The sequence below is a fragment of the Pteropus vampyrus genome, unplaced genomic scaffold (genome assembly GCF_000151845.1).
Source record: "Pteropus vampyrus isolate Shadow unplaced genomic scaffold, Pvam_2.0 Scaffold12, whole genome shotgun sequence".
NCBI classification, from domain to species: domain Eukaryota; kingdom Metazoa; phylum Chordata; class Mammalia; order Chiroptera; family Pteropodidae; genus Pteropus; species Pteropus vampyrus.
The window spans coordinates 5457529-5478999 of record NW_011888793.1 but is presented as its reverse complement, the minus strand read 5'-3'; the positions used below and the strand labels follow the sequence as shown (position 1 = coordinate 5478999).

Genomic DNA, 21471 nt, shown 5'->3' with positions numbered 1-21471 from the left:
ATCTTGTATCCTGCAACTTGCTGAATTCATACTCAGTTTTAATAGTTTAGGGGGGTTCTTAGGATTTTATGTATATAAGATCATGTGATCTTTAAGTAGAGATAGTTTTATAACTAACTTTTTTTGAATAACAGTAAAGTAATACAGTAGTTCCCCCCTTATCTGTGCTTTTGCTTTCTGTGATTTCAGTTATCCACTGTTAACCACAATCCAAAAGTATTAAATGGAAAATTTCAGAAATAAGCAATTCATAAGTTTTATATTTCATGCTATTCTAAGATGGGTGATGAAATCACACGCTGTCTTCCCAGACATGTATCATCCCTTTGTTCAGGGTATCCACACTGTATATGCTACTTGTCTGTTAGTTACGTAGTAGCCACATCAGTTATCTGAGACAGAGGCTACACTGACAAAGCTTTTATCATAGTATAATTGTTCTGTTTTATTATTACTTATTGTTAATCTCTTAGGTATTAACACAAGAAAACTGAAAACATGTGACTAAACAAAAATTCCACTCTTAGGTATTAACACAAGAAAACTGAAAACATGTGACTAAACAAAAACATGTACGTGAAATGTTCATAGTAGCATTAACCATAATAGCCAAAACATGGAAACAATAAATTTCCATTAACTGATAAATGGGTAAACAAAAGGTGGTACACATCCATACAGTGTAACTTATCATTCAGCAATAAGAAATTAAATACAACATGAACTTTGAAAATCTGCCAAGTTAAAGAAGCCATACACAAAAAGCTACATATTATACAATTCCATTTATATAAAATGTCCAGGATAGATAAATCTATAGAGACAAAAAGTAGATTAGTGGTTGCTTGGGGTATGAGGGAATATGGGTCGTGACTGCTAATGTGAATGGTTTCTTTTGGAGGTGATAAAAATATTCTGGAATTACACGGTGGTCATAGTTGAATAACACTGTGAATATACCAAAACCCACTGAACTCTATACTTTAAAATGGTGCGTTTTATGGTATGTGAATTGATCTCAAAGATTTTATTTTTTCTTAAAGTAGTTATTGATGATGGAAGTTAGAAATGCAAACTACTGGTCATTCTAACAATGGAATATATATTCCTTTAGGAGAGGCATTATAAGATGTATTTTCCACAACCATGTAACCTCAGAGCCTAAAATAATCCTCAAAATTTATCGAGTGTTCACAAAATAACTATGAAGGAAAAGCTAGGATTCAAAATCAAAAAACACTTGGCACTTAATTAAATTATAGATAGCTTTTTTATGAGTACCCACCTTATCCAAACCTATAAAGGTTGCAACTCCAATATTTTTTCTTTTAAGGAAGTTTACACATTCTTGGGCTGTGTCAATAGAATTGACAACAATGTAGTCTAATGCACCGCAACAGGATGAAATAGCAACATCGTATTTTTCATCAATCGCTCCTAAGTCCCCCTAATAATTAATGGGGGGGGGGAAATCAATGCATAATGAGCAAAGGATTAGGCACAGAATCATATCATATAACTATTCATACAGATTTGCCAAATTACTCTTAATCGAAAAACTATAATTACACATGGTTTTAAAAAGAAAAGGGTACACAATGAAAAATGTTAAATGTTCCTCTCATTCAACCTTCCCAAGCTTCTGCAGAGGCAATCACTACTAGTTTCTAATCTACTTTGTAAAAGGTTATGAATATGCAGTTTAAATTTTAAATGAAAGCGCAAAATGAAAGAAACATTTCACTGTATAAAGACATGTGATAAATTGAAACCTAAAAGTACTATAAGCAAAATAACTTATAAAATAATAAAATTCTGAATTATTGAAAGCCATCTAAGATTATGTAAATCCTAATGAAACACATTTACCTGCTTATCAATCTATTAATTAACTATCATATAGCATTCATTGTCTAATTTTATTTTTACTTGGGAGCAAATGAATAGGATCAAACTATTTATCTTCAAGAAAATAAGGTGGAGGTCACTTAACATGTAGACGTGGAAGCAACTATGCTAGGTAATTTTCATTTTCCCTTCTGAATCACCCTTTCTTCTGATTTCTTCTCTGGAATGCTGACTCAGGGATTGCATTAATTGGCTCCTTTGGCTCCCTAGCTTTAGCCAATGTGAGGCACCAGCTAGAGTAAGGGGCAGGGTAGGAGATGAACAGGGTTGAATTATGTATTTTTTTCTCCACTTTCTCCCAGCCAATGACCTCTAGCCATTGGCCACAGCTCTCCTCCGGGCTCAGGAGTGGGAATGGTCTCCACTATTGCCGGCCTTGGATTTCTCAGTATACCTTGTTAAGGTCCCTAAACTCTAGCCATATCTTCAGTATAATAGTATAATGCCCAGAATATAATTCATCGAATTCTTAAAAACAACAACAACAACAACAAACCAGTACTTTTGTTAAGCTGATCACTACTAAAGTTAGAGTTTTTTTCTTTGGAATTAAAATGACTATAATGATACAAATTAAAAAAATAAAAAAATGAAAAAACCTCCCAATTTTAATGAGAGAATCTGTATCACAAAGAATTTTACAATGCCTGAGTATAAAAGCAAAATGTTTAAAAATAAATGTCTTTTAAAACAAACAAAAATGAGTATTACTATATATAGTTCTTTAAGGTAAAAAAATTACATACATTTTTCTTGAAAAAAAAGTAGTCATTTACAAATAAATCTACTTTACCAATCTTCCATATATTCCTGGAATCCTGCCAGATTTTTTTTCTTGAATTATTGCATCAAGGACTTTCCCCCTACTTCGATTCACTGCTAAGGAACTCTTTGCCTCTTCAACTTTTTGGAAAAGATCACGAACCAAACTTTTGAAATTTATTTCTTCTTGTGTAAGTTTTTGAAGTTCCTTTTCTTTCTAAAAGTGAAAAGTAAAAAAAAATGAATCCCAGAAGCATATGCCCATCATAGCATATAATCAGTTATGTCTCAAAATAGAAGGAAAAGATCAGCAACAAACACTTGAACCAGAACTAAGTGACCATACAACTGGTAGTTTGGTTTTGAAAAATGTGGATGGATTTTCCATTTTAAAAAAGGCATAAATTATTTCGGTCAATAATAAATAACATAAATGCAGTATAGTTCTAAGAGCAATACACTGATTAATAGAACAAGCGGAGGTGGGGCTGAGGAAATCCTAGTTTGGTAACACACAGTTACTATGCATAAGTATGTCCTAATTCTTAAGTTCTGCACTAATAAAAAACAAACCTTGGAATAGGACCCTAGATATGGGTACTGGGCAGGACTAGGGGAATATTGTGCTTTGCTTTCTAAATAATGAAAACTTATTATTTAATTAAATAAAGAAAAAGAAAGCACAGCTGTGAAGTGAAGGGGCACATGATGAGGGAACAGTACTACTGCTATACAAAAATGTCAGGCTGCCGACGAGAGGAACCTCACAAATGCACAAAAATTCAAATTCTCACTGCTCAACCTCCAAGTTAGAGCAGCCATTTTTTCTAAGCGACATCCTCCCTCATCTTCTCCTGGTTTTAAATTATTACCTCTATTACCAGTCATACTGGTATAAAGTAAAAGCTCAAGTTATAGTTAAAATTTACTTTTAAATTCTACATGGTCATGAAATTCTCTGATGACCATATAATGTACCTTTAATAAAATGGAAAACAAAAACAAAAACAAAAAACACTCCAAGAACTATTTTTAGTATAATTTCTCTTTAAACATTATTTTTCTATTGCCATCTTGACTAATAAGGCTTTGGAGATTAAAGTTACAAAATTTCTTAGGTATCTAATTAACTCAATGATAGGAAGACACCAATGGGCTAAACTAGATGTCTTGATTAGTTGCAGTTGGAATATTGAAATATTGACCCCATTCTTTTGAACATTACACTAAATGAAAAAAGAAATCTGTACAGATGCTCCTTGACTCACGATGGGATTACATCCCCATAAACCCATTGTAAGTAGAAAATGACCATTAAGTTGAAAATGCATTTAATACACCTAAGCTAATGAACATCATAGCTTAGCCTAGCCTCCTTAAATGTGCTCAGAACACTTAAGTAGCCTGCAGTTGGGTAAAATCATCTAACACGAAGCCTGTTTTATTATAAAGTGTTGAATATCTCATGTAATTTATTACGTATTGCTTTCCCACTATTGTAAAGTAAAAAAATCTTAAGTTGGGGACCATCTATCTAATAGTCACTTCAGATGTTGAGATTAAAAAAATTTTTTAAAATTTAAAAACTTAGACTGATGAACAACGTTCAGATGAAAAAAAGCAGCAAAGATTTACCTCCTTTAATTCGTGTTCAGTTTGAGGGAGTTTTGCTTCTATATCTCCAATTGCAGCTTTCCTTTCTTTGAGAGTCTCAGACGCCGCAATCAGAGCTTCCTTGGCCTTGCTTAATTGAGACACTGCAGTATTATGACGACTGAGATAGATATCAAGTTCTGATTGGGCTACATCCATCTTTGAACGTGCTTCGTTTACCAATTTGCTGAAACCCATAAGTTCTTTCTCTTGACTCTGTTAAAATATGATAGACTCTATTCAATCTGAAATGTTGTTTTCAAATCTGAACTGAAATGGAAACCACATATTTTGAGATCAACTTAAGAGATTCTACAAGCATAATATATTGATATAAACAATTCTTAACAAATTCTTAACAGTTTTTGCCTAGTTGCCAATGTTCACTGTATAGTGTTTGCCCAACTGATGTCCCAAGTAAATATTAGTATGCTCATTTTGAAATTAAAACAACAGAAAAGTGGTAATTAAGAGAACAAAAATTTGGGTCTAAACTCTGGATTCCATGATCTTTCCACATTACCTGAAATGGTAAGGTTTAAGAACTATTCAGTAGAAAGTTCTCTCAAATATAATTATGTTAAACATCTTTGCAAGTTTTAGGAGGCCAAGTAATATACAACACTAGTCATTATTCGATGAGTAGAAATTTGGGGCTGCTATAACCAATTGTATAGAAAGTATCTATTTATTAGAATGGTATAAGAAAGACCCTTACAAAAGCCTAAGCCCTTCGTTTCCTACACAAAGGAACAAGCCCAGAAATATGGGGTTACATCCAAAGTCATCAGATAATCAGTTTAAATGTTTGATGGTCAAAAATCATCAACACTAACACATACACACTGCTCACTCATTTTATTCTGGACACTATTATGTATGTTTTGCATGTGTTAATTCTTTAATGCAACAATCCTATGAGGTAAATAGCAAATGTCCATTTTGAGGAAACTGAGGTCAGAGTTTAAATATCTTGCTTAAATGTACTCATTCATAAGTGGCAAAGCTTGTTTTCAGCTACTACTTTATGCTGAGGAATGAAGACACCTGAATATGAATCATGGTTTTTCTACTAAAGAAGGGTGCAATAGCACATAGGAGCACTCAATATACATTAGATAAGCAAACCAATATCCATAAAGTATTCCATTATGAAAGCTACTGTATTGTCCACTGCCACTTTACCACATGGGCATCCTACTTAAAGTTTTGTAGGGTAACATCATAACATGTTCAAATTCCAAAATAGAATCTATTACATCTGTAACTTTAAAAAAGAAACAACACCTTACTGAGGTACAATTAACATAGGAAGGTTGTACATAAATCTGCTGTAACTTATGTAACTTACTAATGTAACATAAGTCGATTTAATCAATTACTATTATCTGTTAAAATATTGATTTAACATGCTCAGTGTCTATGGCTATGGTGAATATAAAAAAAAGACAGCTGAATTTTGTGCTTATAATATTCCTGTTAGGTAGATAAGTCATGTCAATGTGACAACTGCACACTCTTGTTTCATTAATGAAGTAAGAAAATAATGTTAATGGTTAACATTCAATTTCTAGGTACTTTATATTAAAAATATATACACTTTTTTTCACAAAGATTCACAGGAGGGTAATATTTTTCCCCACTTTGAGGAAGATCACCTGGAGACATAACCTGCACAAGATCAGAGATCATAAATTAAGTGACTTACCTAGGACCTGAACCAAGAACCAACATGAGGGCTATAGTTTTAAAATATTGCGTAAGAAGCAAAGACGGGAGATGTCAACCTGTGGTTAGTGTGCTCCCAGGTTTTTGTATGTAGTAACCAATTAAATTACCAAGAAAATAATGTGAGATGAAAATTTGATGAAATCAATAGGCTTTACACAGAATGGCATATATAATAAAGCATCTGACATTTTACATTTTCGGTGACCACTATACATTCTCACTCAGTTAATTTTTTTAATGGGGAAGCAGAAAAGACAAGACATATGTAAGGCTGTTTTTAGGAATGTTAGAGACATTAAAAGTCCAACCTTTTCCTTTTAACAGGTCAGTTTTTATTATTATTATAAAAACAACTGAGTTAAAAAAAAAAGCCATAAAAATAAACACCAACTGCTAAAGAATCTTACTTCTTTTTCTTTCTGAAGCCCTTGTGTTTCTTGTTTAAGGCTATCCATAACTTCCTTTAATTTTTCTTCTTCTTTCTCTTTTTCCTTTTCAAGGGCATTATTTCTAGTTGTTGTCTCAGTTATGATATTCTCACTCTTGGCAGGTATACTTTCAAATTCTTCAATCTAAAATTATAAAACAAGTTGAAGTTATAGGAGCATGTACCTTTAGGCTATCCAACACTATCAATATTTGACTTATTTAAAAATATTTCTCAGGGTCTTCCAGGTCTTTGTGGTTTTCTTAGTAATTAGACTTGAATTAGCTGGCTTTAGTGAGCACTTAGCCATTCACTGAAATTTCTATATTCTCTCATTCTAATGGTAAAGCTAATTCTAAGAATTCCTGATTTCTTACAAAGAAAAATTCTCCCTGGCTGGCATGAAGTCTTTCTTCTGTTCCAATTTCAGGCTATTCACCTATTAATATGCACTAACATGGGATTTAATATGCACTAACATGGGATTTCTTAAATTATTCTTCATGATATAGTACAACTTATCACACATTACCTTTACATCCCCCAGCTTCCCTCAAATCCGAAGATCTTTCACAACTCTACCCTTCCAGATTACCACACATTAAATATTTTATTTCATTAAAACTTTCTGGTAAGAATCACTTATCCACATTCGATGCCTAAAGGCTAACCCCTCTATGAAAGTTACATTTGCTATCTGTGCAATTAGGGGTTATTCTCAAATCTATGTTATTTTGTTTATTCTGATTATATAGTACTAGAGAGGTTCAACATTTCCCAAAATGGTGCGTACAATAAATACTGATTCACCTAAGATTTCTTATCGTACCAAGCAAAGTACTTTGTGAACAAATGCATTTGGAAAATGCTTATAAAGTAAAGCAAAGCCTATATTATAATTACCATTGTAATTACATACTACTAAGTTTTTTGGCAGGAGGAGGTTTAAGAGTCTATTAGTATCTGACAGAGTTATAAATATAGTTTGAAAGACCCTAAAATAACAATTATTAGAGCCTGGCTCTTAGCAAGTTAGGCATTATGATCCAAAGTCCATCTTTTTTTAAACTCAGAATAGCTAATCAACCCCTTGTTGTAAATTACAAGCTTTCTCTTTCCTCCTTTTTAAGGGGGAACTCCTAATCTGATACTCAATTTTTATAGGAAATAGGTAACATTTTTTAGTCTATAATAACCAAAAATATCTTTTTAAACTACTACCCTAGGAAAAATAAAATAACTTTATTACCAAAACAGAATTGCTGACTTGGTAAATGTTTTCCCAACAATGTATATCATAGAAACATAAGCTCTAAAACTCAAAGTCAATAAATGCAAGATTTCTCTTTGGGGAAAAAAGTTCAGGTTCAGAGATAAATCTTAAACACTTAAATTTAGAATCCCAAGTCATTTTCTTAGGTAAGTAATAAAGGGCAAGCACATCTCTGAAAAATAATAAAAATTAGCTTGGATACTCAGACATGAAATTTAAAGTATTCTTTTCTAAAACCTACCTTTTCCTTATCTTTTTGAAGTTGTTTCTCCAGTTTTTTGGCCTTACTTGAAGCATGTTTTAATTTTTCCCTAACTTGAACATCTTCCAAATCTAGCTGTGTGAATTTTTCTTTGTTCTCCTCAATAAATTTTGTAATTTTATTCAGTTTCCTAGCAAAGCAAGAAAATTATGTCACTACTTTTGATATTCAGGTATTTAAAGCCATATTATATACCCAGAAGGGACACTTCTTCCATCAGTGTGTCGGAGCTCTTATAAGGTAGGACCCTAAAACAAAATGACCTATTTCAAGTTGATCTTACCCTCCCCCCATATTTGAGAAAGCCATTAAGTGACTATGAGAGTTATTTTGCCCTTCTTTGCTGGATGGGAAATATTATATTTTCCAGGGACTATGATGTCTAGGTATAAACATATTTTATCAAAAAAGTAAAACTTATTTTAAATAAAAAGAAAATCATATAGGTAAGATATTGATTTCATTGAATACTGGCATAGAAAAAAGTCATGATAAAACTTTAAAAAATCTATCTAGAATAAACCCAATTCTACCTCAATTAGATCTATGAACTGTTTATTTTTAAGACAACTAACCTGTTAGATTAAATGCTTATTTTGCTGTTATGTTTTGTGTTATGGTGTTCTGCCACTAGGGGGTAGCATCCTCCATTATTTTACCAGTGTTGGTTACTCAATCTGCAGTGATGATGAACTAGATGCAGGACAGCTAAGTTTGTTTTTGTTTGCAAAAGAAGACCATTTGATATGTCAAAAGTATTATATTAATGTGCTGCCAATAAGTTTATATATACACATATACATGTAACAAAATTAACTGAATCTAAATACTTTTAGTACTTTCCAAAAATTATTACTTCTCTACATCTTTTACAGCTTTAGTCTTAGCTTTCATTTCATTTGACAGTATACTGCTCTTCTCATTAATTTCTCTGGTATCTTCATTAATTTTTTCCTTTTGAGTTTCCATTTCAGCAACTCTTTTCTGCAGATCATGACTAGAGAGGGAAAAAAAAAATCAGAGATCCTAAAATGACATTTCTAAAACTGTGTTAACTATTTCAGTAAAACCAGCTGTTTTTAAAGCATTCTTAATTATAGTCAATTTACAATTACCTAAGACTAGTGCAGTGGACAACCAACTGAGTCATGGCTAGAATTAGGAACAAAACAGGTTCCTTATAAACAAAATGAGATGTTACATGAATTAAAAAGTATATGAAATATTATTAAGTATAGTAATAAATACTTGTGAATCCACCTTCCAACTTCAAGATACTTAAAAGTCAACTTCAGTATTTTGGTAAACAACCCAAATTTAATGAACTCAACACAAAAAAACAATTTTTAGAATTTTTTTTACTTCAGCTTTCATATCTCTCTGATAGGAAAAGAAACGAGCTTTGACTTAATGTCAGAAACTACTATAAAAGTTGATAAATTAAGATACTTACATGTAATACTGACAAACATGATTCTTTTTTCTAAACATTTCATTTTCCAAAGTAAGAAATTCAATCGCTATGTTTTTCTCTCCTTCTAAGGCATCCTTTTCCTTTTCCACCATCTTAACTCTGTTTAACTACAAAAAATTAAGTGTACAGATTGTTAAAATACATTTCAAATGTACAATCTGAATTTCAAATATTCTGACATTAGATAAAAACATACAAAGCATATTAAAAGAATGCATCTTAAATGTCAATAATATAAAATTCAATCTAAAATAGTAAGAATTTCTTCAATAATTATGATCTAATCTGAATATCTGACTCAGTAAAATTTGCTAATAATAAAACATTCTTATTTACAACAAAAATCTACAGAAGATTCACCTTCTCGCCTCTGTGTTCATTTAGTATTTCAACTCTCCGACACAAGATCTTAATAGGTTCATTTAGCCGTCCACAACCAATTATATCTTCTAAATATTCAAGCATACCCTCATCATGTTCAGTCTGGCCTTTTGGTTTCATCATAGCAATTTGTTCAACTTCACCCTTTAAAAAAAGTCATATTTCACACTCACTGTGTATGTTTAGCTACATCAATCTTAAACTGAGAATTAGGAGCAGTCAATTAACAAATCCAATAGTAATGAACAACTAAATGATGTAAATCAGTAGTTTAAAGAGATTTAATAAGATATAAATAAAAACGTTCTCTCTACTGATAATCTTAAGAGTTTTAATTTTATATAAGGGGGTAAAAAGTTTATATTTATTTTCCCTTACATAAACTCTTATTAATTATATTATATATCCACATATAAACAGAGCCAAAGGAAGATTCCTCATCTACAATGCTCATTCAATATAAATAAATTAAAAAACAAAACAAAAGATTAACTTTTCTATTACGCAAGATACAACAAGGAATTCATATAATCTACAACTCAATTACTTTGGCAACATTATCAACTTTTAATAACATAATTAGAGTTCCTATTCTAAAAAAAAAAAAAAAAGAATTTTCAAAAAGATTCCTTAATGGTAATACTGTGGTAGGAATCCTGTCTCAATGTGGTTAGTATTATTACTTTATAAAAAACTTGGTGTTATGAGTTGCTCAACAAGTGCTGGACTTCATAAGGATGTTTCAAACTTAATGTTCTAACTTTCTAAAAGCAAGACCATTAAAATGGAAAAGGAAATTACTTATTTCTCACAGTAATTATAGAAGAATTCAACTGACTTAAAACTGAAGATCCTGATACATGACACCAAAAAACTTTTATTTGCAATCATTAATATAAAACTGAACATAATTAAAATCTTAGATTAACATTATATATTTGTATTTATGCAGTTTAATTACAGAGAAAAGAAATCCACAATCAGTAACCTTCAGGGCTGACTGCTAGGCAGCCATTTAGTTTGATGGTGGAGAAAATTTTGTCCAAACATGTTCAGGCAAAATGGTACTACTCTGCTTCACAGAAGTAGCCTGCTTGTACTCTGTACTATTACAACAGAAGCAAAGGGACAGGGAAGTAGGAAAAAAAGAATCCTTATTTCAACATAGAAAAAAAGAAAAAAAAAAATCAAGAAAAAAATTTACACCTTAAAAAGAACATAGTATTTCTCAATTTAAATATTTAAAATATTTATGAACAAACCCTAAAAATTTGGGATAAAACTTGCTAATGACAGTGTCATGTTTACCAAAAGCCTCAACATAATTATAAAAAGTAAAAAATTTAAAGCTAAAACATCTCATTCTTGAATCTACTTACTCAAAGGCATATTTTTTAATATTTTTGCACATCATCGCATTTTCTACTTTGACAACTAACAGCACATGATTATCAAATACAAAGTGAAATCCAAAAAGCCTGTTTTCTGTGACCTTCAGTATGTATTAGTGTTTTAACTAAGTTAGTGTTTAAATATGTACATATTTATATGATTTTATTCTGCTTTCAATGATCAGTTCTTTCCAAATATTTGCAGCAACAGTTTAAGTTGTAGCTGGGATTTAAGCCTGGAAGAATGTCCAAAGAATTGGATTACAACATGACAAACTCCAGCCACTGAAGGAGCCAAGAGTCTTATTCAAAGTTTTCTTCTAGGCAGGGTTTATCAAATGGCGACATTATTGACATTTTGGGCCGAATATTTTTTGTTGGGAGCTATGCTGGGCATCTGAAGTGTTTAATAGCATTTCTGACCTCTAGCCCCTAGATGACAGTAGTATCTCCCCTCACCCAACTGTAGTAACTCAAACTGTCTCCAAACAATTCTAAATGTCCTAGGGATGGGGATACAAAGAATCACTGATCTAGAGGTTGTACTTGTTTAAATCTTTTGGGTTAATGTTTATAATTCCAATAACAAATATAGTAACTGACACCTGATATTCTAATATACTACCTAATTTAATTTGAATATTTAAACACTTAAGGTACCACACTTTTCCTGGCCAAATTATTTATTAAAGAAAGGGAATATTGCTATTAAGAGACTGCCTAGCTTTGGGTATAGTGGTTACTTGCTTTTCCTCCTCCTACCTCTCTCCAAAATGAAGGATATACAGCTATAATTTCTTTTCATTCAAACAGGTTGCCCAGTAGAAAACAAATATAAAAGTGAAAGGACATTTATGAATCAAAATAGTTCCACCTTGAGTCCCATTAACAGTTTTAGATTATTATATGGCATTTGTGGGTTTTTCGTTGTTGTTGTTTGTTTTACTAGTTATTATCACATTAGCACTATTGAATCAAAAGCCTATCAGAACATTTAGGCTTCTGCTTGTCACTTAACCATTAGGACGGCTGTGGTATTCCAACGACAACCTGGGCCCTCGCCTGTGGCTCTGTTTCTTCATGTCTTTTGCCTGCCTTTACCACCCGTTTCTACTTTCTTTTTTTTCTATTTTGTGCCATTTCATATTTAATCTGTGGGTTGTTATCCTAGAGGACCACATCTTATTTTTCAGACATCTTACCTGTCCTATGGGAAATTATAAAATACAGTTTTAATTTAGGGCAATAAGATCAATACATTTCAGAGATAATTTTAAAGCATCTTATCAGAGACATTAAACAACTATGGAAAGGTATCAACTAGGTTTTTAAGAGAAACAAAGAAAGAGCAAACATACGCCAAGAGAATATTTATAATACCAAGGGCTTAAATTTTAACTTACTGAAGTGAGTGCCAAACCAGGATATTGTAATTCAGCTATATCATTCTTTGATAATAAGTTACAGGAATAAAACTTAAATTCTAAGAGGAATTATGATGCTCTTAATCCTTACACAAGTGGAATCAAATTTTAGCAAGCATGAACTCCAGGAACTCAAGTACATAGCTATCGTAAAACTTTTCCCACTAATAAGGCCTAAAGGATTAAGATAAATATGGGTGTTTGCATCAAAATTAAATAGTCCAGAATTACTGAGCTTTTAATTTTTATTTTGTCTTAATCTTTTTATTTTCTCCATTTCACTGTACTGTAAATTATCTTTTACCTTCTAATTTTAAATTTTATTATAATTTGCTCTTTGTAAGCTACTAGTGGCCAAGAAACCAAATCACCAAGGTTAGTTGTTGATTCATCACATACTTATTCTTATAGGCTAAAAGACTAGAACTCAAATAGTTTGTATATCAGCAAGGCTTAGAAGTATATTGGAAAGAAAATGGAAGAGATAGATAGGTAACAACTCAGACCTAAGTTAATCTACGCTCCAAATTATTAAACAGTAAGAAAAAAATCTTGGTTCTTGTTTTAAATTTAAATTTTATAATATTAAGATAAAGCGCATAAAGTTAAAAACTTTGAAAAAAAAACACCCCTAAGACAGCAATCATTAATGTGACTTTGAATTATAATAAAAGCATTAAGGGTTATTATTCTTCTGACTTGGAATGGAGCAAATGCATCCAAACTGACTAAACCTAATTTATAAGTCATAGTTACCATGAAATGTTTTACAGAGCTAATAAAACCCTACTTGTTTACACCAATGTTATCGTAATGGGACTAACACTCCCAAATCAGGTACATATAAATGAAGAAATACACAAACATTGAAGTACAGTGGGTCAATTATATTCTAACACTTTTTGAAATCATGTATAAATACCACTAAGGACAAGAACAGGGTTTAACCACCTTTGAATCACTTAAAGCATCTTAGCATAGTACCTCATTAGGTACTCATCTGAGTGGTCAATGATGAAATTGCTTACTGTAAGAACCTACTAAAACAATATAAACTGTGTAAAAATTTTACCCTTATGGACTTTAATTACCACATAGCTCTGGCCAGTCTATCTATATATTTTAATCAAAGTAATTACTTATGTCTTGGATGGTGATATTATGTCTCCAAGTTCCCAGCCTTCCAAATCACAGCTAGTTTTTAAGGTAAACATTATTCAGAGGGAGAGAAGGTAAAACTGCTTTCTTACTTACCTTCAAATGCTTTAAGACTCTAGTGCAGGAGTCTAAGATTTAGATAAGAAACTACATAAAAATCACTGCCACTTTCCTTCAAACTTTTAAATGGGGTATTAGTTCTACCTAGTCCAATCTCTCTTTCTTCTTCCTAACACTTAAGTTTCTAAGGTTCTTGTCTGTAAATTTAATCAAGTGGAATTGAATCTGTTAACTTGGAAAGTTTACCTTGGTATTAAAAATGTTTAAAACAATCTGTTTAGATGACATTGACATTGAGATTAACAAAAGATTGAGAAGACAAAAGATTGAGATTATTATGAGGACAACAGGTTAAGCATCCTAGATACTTCAGAAACACATATTTAATGTAAAGTTGACAATTTAAAAATTATTTACTTTTTTGTGAAGCTGTTACTTTATTTAGCTTCCTTTATTACTTACTGAATTGGAAAGAGAGGCTGCACCAAGGGAAAATTACCCTTACAAGGGTTAAAATGCGGCCTCCACTTTATTTTGATGTCTTTACACATGTGTAAAATTTTGATTATTCTAGGATAATAAATAGCAAATAATAGACAAAAAATAAGACACAAGTATAGGTTCTTGCAAAAACAATATCATTATCAAATTTAGTATTGTAAAGGGACATAATTTTTTATCTATAATTAACCAAACCAAATTCTAGAACATAAAATCCATGAAAGTTAAATTTGCTTTAAAAAAACTCACGAAGCTTTAATTCCACATTTGTATAAATTCAAATTTTATTTAAAATTATAACTACAGCTGATTTCCAAATATTTTTAAATAAGTTTGGGTTAGAGAAGTATTTCAAATGTAACAAAAGACATGTCATTTCAAAATGATATTGATTTACCTTGTACATATACTATGTGTCAAAGTAGTATTTTCTTTTTAAAAAAGTTGAAGAACGAAGACAAAAATGGGGCTAACATTTTATAAGTTTGTTATTTGCAAACAGTCATCTTAACAAAACTTTTAGTATCAAATCAAAATTACCAACTTAGTGTAAAATCAGTAGGACCAGACACTAAAGAATATTAGCTGCTATTTCTACATCACAATATAGTTATGCTTTTATTATTATACTTAGTGAATCTGGACAGGACACAGGAAAAGACAGCCTCAAATCAAAAAAGAATTTTAATATGTCTGACAAAGCCATGTTTTATACTAAAAGCTTTTTTGAAAGATAGCAGAGAAGAAAAGATAAAGGATTTTTCTTACCAAGCAATGCTGGTAGAATACATCCTTACTCAAATAAAAGAATACAGGGATTCTAATAAACATCAACTTAACACCAGGGACTTAATTTTATACTCCTTTAAAAAGACTTTAAGAGTTGTAATACTTAAAAATGAAATATCCGAGTTACTTTCTGATCTTCCAATAGTAGTTCAAGTAGGCCATTCTAACCAAAACAAAAACCAACTTGAGTAAGCTTTTAGTTAACCATTTTAAGTGTTAAAAAAAGATTAAGTTAACCTAGGTGGCTCAGGTAAATCTGGCAAATTACAAGTGCAAGTCTTCATTTTTTTTTTTTTTGCTATATATTAGATGAGAATAATGAAAGTAAAATAAAAGAACTATTAAGAGATTCTGAATCTCATTTCAAAAGCTATCTTAAAGGGAAATACAAACAAATGATAGTTGCTATATCCCTGTCACACTAAAGCAGCACAATAATATTGGTGTTTAATATTTATTTCACTACGCCAATATTTACGTGCTGCTAGAGCGGAACAAGTATGTCAGTCCATCCAAACATTAAATGAGCATCTGATGATGAAAACATAGTTATGAACGAATTTCCTTAAATTTCTAGAGCAGCAAATAATGATTCGCATCGACTGTAGTATGTAAACCATGATGTGCTGCTACAGTACTTTAAGGCCTCAAAAATACAGGATCCATCCAAAAAGGGGACACCCCCTAAACTTTATTGAAAAAAAGTAACAAGTATAAGAGAACCTCTGAAGTCTTTAATAAACCTACCTGTAAGATTAAAAATCGATTATGGTCCAAGTCAATTCCATGGCTTCGAAGAAGATTTCCAACATCCTTAAATGTTGTCTTCTTCCCACTTATGTGATAGACAGAAGTATTATCTCTGTAAGCCGTTCTGGATACATAGAAGTTACTGTTAGGAATGACTTCATAATCGTCCCCTTCCTTTTTTGAGGAAAACAAAACCAGAAAACAACTGTTGGTATTAAGTTACATACAGGTCTGCTCCAAATTTTATTCACTTCATATTGAAACTAATTCTATGGATTAAAAAGTCCAATTGAACATGCACATAAACTGGCAATAGTTCTCAGAAATAACCATCTTAGCAAAGAATATTTTTCAAAGTTGTTTGAGCCCTTCCTCACAGATTACAAAAACCAAAAAGCCAAACCAAACGCAAAATAACCCCCCCCAATCTCCAAACAAGCCTAAAAACAAATGTTTTTGTTTTTGAATCCCACCACATCCAAAACAAACTCACCCAAATTATTAAATCTGACAGATTAAATTACTAGACCATTTAAAAAAGCTGCAAGAGATGATTCAACAAAAAAGGAAGGCAGGCACTAATAAAGTGATATGGCTTTGTTTTTTTCTTTTTGGGGGGGGCAAGGGTAAAGAATATGCCATTAATTGAAGGTAAAAAGAATTGTAAAGAATTGACAACTATATCCCCCACATTTAAAAAAAAATTTAAAAATATAAGCAAAGTACAAATCTACTTTATTAAAACTCACTTCCCCTTAAAAGCTGTGTCATTTTGAAATTGTGGCTTTTAAAATTTACATGAGTCAAAAGTAATTAATAGGCAATGGAATCAAATCTAACTTACTGGCTATCTATCTTCCAATCCGAATTGCACAGTAAGAAAAGCACTTAAGAAACAAAATTGAAATAGATGCCACTGTGTAGATTTAAAGTCCATTATATTTAAAAAAAAAAAAAAAAAAAAGTTAAAATTTAGAAGCCAAGTCACATCCCTGTTTCATTATGTAATTACTTTGCTATATGTTTTAGGTTTCAGCCAGTCATTTTTGAGCCATGAATTTCCAAAGTTAATTATTAATCAGAAGAGGAAAAACCTATACCAACAAAACCGGATAAATAATCTAAATAGACATTTTACCTATAACTGTCTCCATTTTTAGAAAATAGATATGTTGGCTTTACCCCTCACATTTTAAAAGGTTAGTTCAAACTAAGGCAAAGCTCTTTCATATCAGATATTCAGGACTACTAACATTAAACTTAATGTGAACTGAAATGATGGAGATAGTAAAATTAGTCAACTGTTACATTTTCAAGTTTAGGTAATTTACCCAAAGGCAATAAAAATATAACTTCAAAAATGAACCAAAAATTTATAGTAAAAGAATGCCTTCTTGGCATGCAGGGTACTAAAATGTTTACTGTTTTATTTCAAAAAGGTAAGCACTTCTTTGAGCTATTTATTTCCCTGGCTGAAAATTTTAATATTTTAAGTTTAATAGCCACCACCACTACTCTTCAAAAAAAAAAATATGGTCATGGAGATAATGAAACCTATATTTGTTATGCTTTCACCATATACCAATTTTTAAAAGCCCAAAACAACAAAATGTGCAATTTACTTAAATTCTTTGTGTTCCTTACTTGAAGTTGCAAATAACTAAATATCAAAGTCCCTTACCTTATCAATTATCTTTTGAAAATGAACTTCTACCGTACAACTCTGAATATCCTTGTGTTCATCAGAATTGTGTATTAGTACCGAGAGTTTTTTAGATCGTATTTTTTGTGCTCGATAGCCAAACACAAAAAGCATAGAGTCAATAACATTGGATTTGCCACTGCCATTTGGCCCAATGATACAGGAAAAGCGCTGCATAAAAAGAACAGAAAAAAAAATTAAAGTGAAGTTTAAAAGGTCAAGCTGATTTTAATTTAAACAGCTTGATTTTTCTATTTGCAGCAAATCTACAAGTATTTAAGTTTTCTTTGCTACAAAAGAACACTTTTCTTACTCCACCATCACAAGCTTCAGCACCTTAAATAAAACCATATTCTAATCCTAACTCAGACATTTTATAAAATTCATTGTAACACTGAGACAATACTCCCTTCAAACAGAAAAAACTCACCAATTCTATTCAGTGAGCAAAACTTTACAAGAGCTAAGAGATACCAAAGATAATCAGATTAAACAAAAGCTAATTTGTTGTTAAAAGCAGGAGGAAACATACCGTATGCATCAATCAGGACAAGTATAATAGTTACAAAACTAAAACATCTAGTAATACTCATTATCTTTCAATAGTTATTTTAAATGGTCAAATACCTTATGAAAAGGTCCCAGAATTTTTTCCCCAGCATAGGATTTGAAGTTCTGGTTTACAATATGAGTTATCATAAGTCGAGGAGCTCCAGCTTCATTGGTCATTGCTGGGGGCGGGGGAGGAGGGATGCTATTCAAAATCTCTTCTAAACTTCTATTATCAATTTCCTCACTTGGAGTCTCTAAGCCAGTCAAAGGAAGGAAAGAAAAGGCAACGGGGAAAAAAAACTGCATTAGTGCAATTAGTTCTGAGAACTAGTGCCTGCTAATCTCTGGAGAGATGTTTTTCATCCTGGTTTTACAAAAAAAGAAATTCTTGAAAGAAATGTCACCAGTCACAAAATTCTATAGAAACGTACCTCTCAGGATTCACTACATCATAAAGCAAATCTGGGAAAACCACAACTTGATTTCCTGCTCCCCGCCTAAACAGGTGGTTAAATCCTAAAGTGTAGATTCAACTCTCTCCGTATTTTTGAGCACCTGGAACCTTAAGTTTGGACATTCCTGAGCTCCAGCGACACTGCCACAGGGATTTCATAATATCATCCAATTACTGTGCTCACAACTGTTACGGTGGTTACATTACCATCTTCTCTTTAATCGCAATTTAAGACCAAGGAAGTGAGGTTCGGGTCAAGCAACTTTTTCATCATATTAACATACAGTCATGCTGATTCTGTCTGAAAAAAGTCCACTGGCTACAGGCTGACCGCGCCGATTTCAGCGGACATACAAGGCCACAAACAAATTCACAACTGAAGCAATTTACTTCCCCCCATCCCCTCTAGCACCGTTACAACAAAACTGCACCAAGAGTCTAATTTCTGAAAATCGCCAAACTGCTTTCTTGAGCTGATCTACCGGAACGACACGCGACTTTCAGACAAGCCAACAACGCAGCCCCTCTCGCTCGCGCCAAATACCAGCCAATCCCAGGTTGGACGCGGACCCACCCAGGCCCCCCAGCTCGCTTTCCTGCAGGGTATCGGTAGGCTACTCACCTGCCGTAGCAGGGGCCGGGCTCCTAGAGCGGCCGGGCGGTGGCTCTGACTCCGCGTCGCTGCTGGTGCTGTCCGGGGACTGCGGCGGCCCTTCCTCTCTGCGCCGGGCGGTGGAGGGCTGGGTGCCTTTACGGGGCATGGTCGCTGAGGCCGGGTGAGAGCCGGGAGTTAAGTCAGCCTGCGGGCCGCACGGCCGCGCAGGTACGTTTCCCACTGGCTCCCGCGGCGGGATCGGCTCAGCCTACACCCCCGCTCCACTCGAGGGGAAAACCCCGACCACTTGTTTCTAAAAAGCCTGTTTTTGAAACCCCGCTCAACGCTAGCAGGCCCTCGGGAAAGACACAAAAAACCCAAGTGCACAGGAGGCCCGGGATTCGTTTTCTTAAGTCCTAAGCAAGTAGGAAACCTAGACGTGCCTGGGAACCAAGCAACGATAGAGTTAACTTACTTAGGTTTCTATATTTTAGTGCCTGGCCCCCGTTGCCCACAGTATCAGTGCATATGAATATTCATATATAATTTCTAAACGAAGCAATTTCCACACACCGGGATTTATTGACACTCCCACGTTCTGGTGGCTAAGGATGCCAGTGCACAGGCTTAAGGGTTCATATTAGCTTTAGGTTTGAGGAGCCATCAGCTCTTCCTAGAGCATCACCCTAAGGGGGTGACTCGTCGCCCTTTCCTCGCCATTTAGCTCTTGGTGTCGTTGACGGCTTGGGGGCTTCGAGGTCTCTCTATAGCCCGGATGGGACCAGTGGCCGGAGGCTGGGGTCGACCACTGGCGACTTCCAAATCGGGTGCCGGCGGCGCCTGCTCCGGTTCAATTATCTTGGGGTGACCGGGGTTTGCCTCTCCAGGGCCCGAAGCGGAATCCAGTTAGATAATGAAATATAAGAGGTCACCAGTATGGGCTAAGACCCGGTAATTAGTCCCTTGCGAGAGGGCATGAGGAGACGCCCTTTCCCCGACAGACACAAGGATTTCTGAGATCCGCGAGGCTTAGAGCTCCCCCCACCCCCAACTCCGAGCGACACTTAAGTAGCTCAGAGAAGTGGCGCCCGGGAGAAGCGCGCGGGAGTCCCGACTGCCGGGGAGCGGCCAAGGGGGGAGGGGTGACAGCAAGAGAAATCTCCCGGCGACAGCCTCAGCCCAGACTTCGGCTGCTCCAGCTCAAGGCCTCTACTTTCCGAGCGCCCGCGGACGGGGTAGGAAGTGAGAGTGTGACAACTTGGTCAGGAAAAGATGTACTTTACCTGCGGGACAGTCCACTCAGACCAAGGCTGGAAACAGTTGAACAGCCCCCCCGATCCTACCGGTGTTTCGGCTCCGGGTCCTTCACTCGAAAATGGCGCCTAAAATACAAACTCGAACGGAAATTCGTTACAAATGCGCGCAATGCTTTCTGGGAACCACTAATTTTTAAAAAAAGTGCGGCGATTATTACCGCCATCTTATGGTCGCTTACACGCATGCGCGAGTTCAGATGGGTGGGGAATCCAGGAGGCAAGGGTCGTTTCTACTAAGTGAAAAAGAAGAGCGAAACGATGTTTCCCCGGGGGCTTACAGCAACAGCACTCTTATAAAAATATTTAAAAAAGACAACCTGTCGAGTTTTGATAAAGGAAAAAAAATAAGAGGGGATCCGCCCACAGCTGGAGGAGGGGCTCAGTTGTCCGATAACGCCCCTTAAAGAGAGGGCGGGCTCTCTCAGGGGCGGGATCTCAGGCCCTCTCGGTTGACGCGCGGCGGGGAAGTATCGCGGGAACGGAGAGTGAGCGTAGTTCTTAGAAGTCACTATGGTGACGGCGAGGTCGAGAGCCTTCTTGGTAACTGGTCCCAGATCTGTGAGTGCAATCGCTACCTCTTTCCTGGAACGTAAGGTAAATCTCTTCACCTCTGGACGTGGTGAAGAAAGGGTTTGGAAATTGTGGCCATCACCGGATCCTACTTTTCCTGCTTTGAGGGTGTGTGCGGCGTGGAGCATCAGTTATTTTTCGTCTCCCTGGGGGCAGTGGGGCTCTGGACGTAGCTTTTGAGATGCGAAGGAAGAAACCCTGAGTTTGGAGGGGGTTGAGGGACAACAAGAAGAGAAAACCTGGATTGGTGAATGATCGTGTAGTGCACACGTGAATAGCAAAATAATGATTTCGAGTTATTGGTGTTAGGTCGTTAATGTCACTAGTGAAAGGGCGTT

General features: G+C 34.3%; 2 protein-coding genes across 6 annotated transcripts in view; one reads left to right on the top strand and one right to left on the bottom strand.

Annotated features, from left to right (window-relative positions):
• The window catches only part of SMC4 (structural maintenance of chromosomes 4), a 33309-nt gene extending 12661 nt beyond the window's left edge, over positions 1 to 20648 (bottom strand). Inside the window, exons 1-13 of the mRNA XM_011379712.2 lie at positions 20531 to 20648; positions 19275 to 19418; positions 18274 to 18452; positions 17626 to 17817; positions 15942 to 16118; positions 9851 to 10015; positions 9470 to 9597; positions 8873 to 9013; positions 7996 to 8146; positions 6462 to 6626; positions 4306 to 4539; positions 2702 to 2887; positions 1268 to 1447 (exon numbers count right to left, since the gene is read on the bottom strand). Of these exons, the coding sequence (XP_011378014.1) occupies positions 1268 to 1447; positions 2702 to 2887; positions 4306 to 4539; positions 6462 to 6626; positions 7996 to 8146; positions 8873 to 9013; positions 9470 to 9597; positions 9851 to 10015; positions 15942 to 16118; positions 17626 to 17817; positions 18274 to 18452; positions 19275 to 19413 (2037 nt within the window). The 5' untranslated portion in view covers positions 19414 to 19418; positions 20531 to 20648. The remainder of the gene's footprint in view (positions 1 to 1267; positions 1448 to 2701; positions 2888 to 4305; positions 4540 to 6461; positions 6627 to 7995; positions 8147 to 8872; positions 9014 to 9469; positions 9598 to 9850; positions 10016 to 15941; positions 16119 to 17625; positions 17818 to 18273; positions 18453 to 19274; positions 19419 to 20530) is intronic.
• A 343-nt stretch (positions 20649 to 20991) lies between these two features.
• The window catches only part of IFT80 (intraflagellar transport 80), a 98504-nt gene continuing 98024 nt past the window's right edge, over positions 20992 to 21471 (top strand). For 2 of the 5 annotated variants that reach the window (XM_011379684.2, XM_023524516.1), the window contains exon 1: positions 20992 to 21157. The gene's annotated coding sequence lies outside the window, so the exon portion shown is untranslated. Of the gene's footprint in view, positions 21242 to 21471 lie in introns of all 5 variants that reach the window. The other 3 variants (XM_023524517.1, XM_011379692.2, XM_023524506.1) reach the window with 2 other exon arrangements.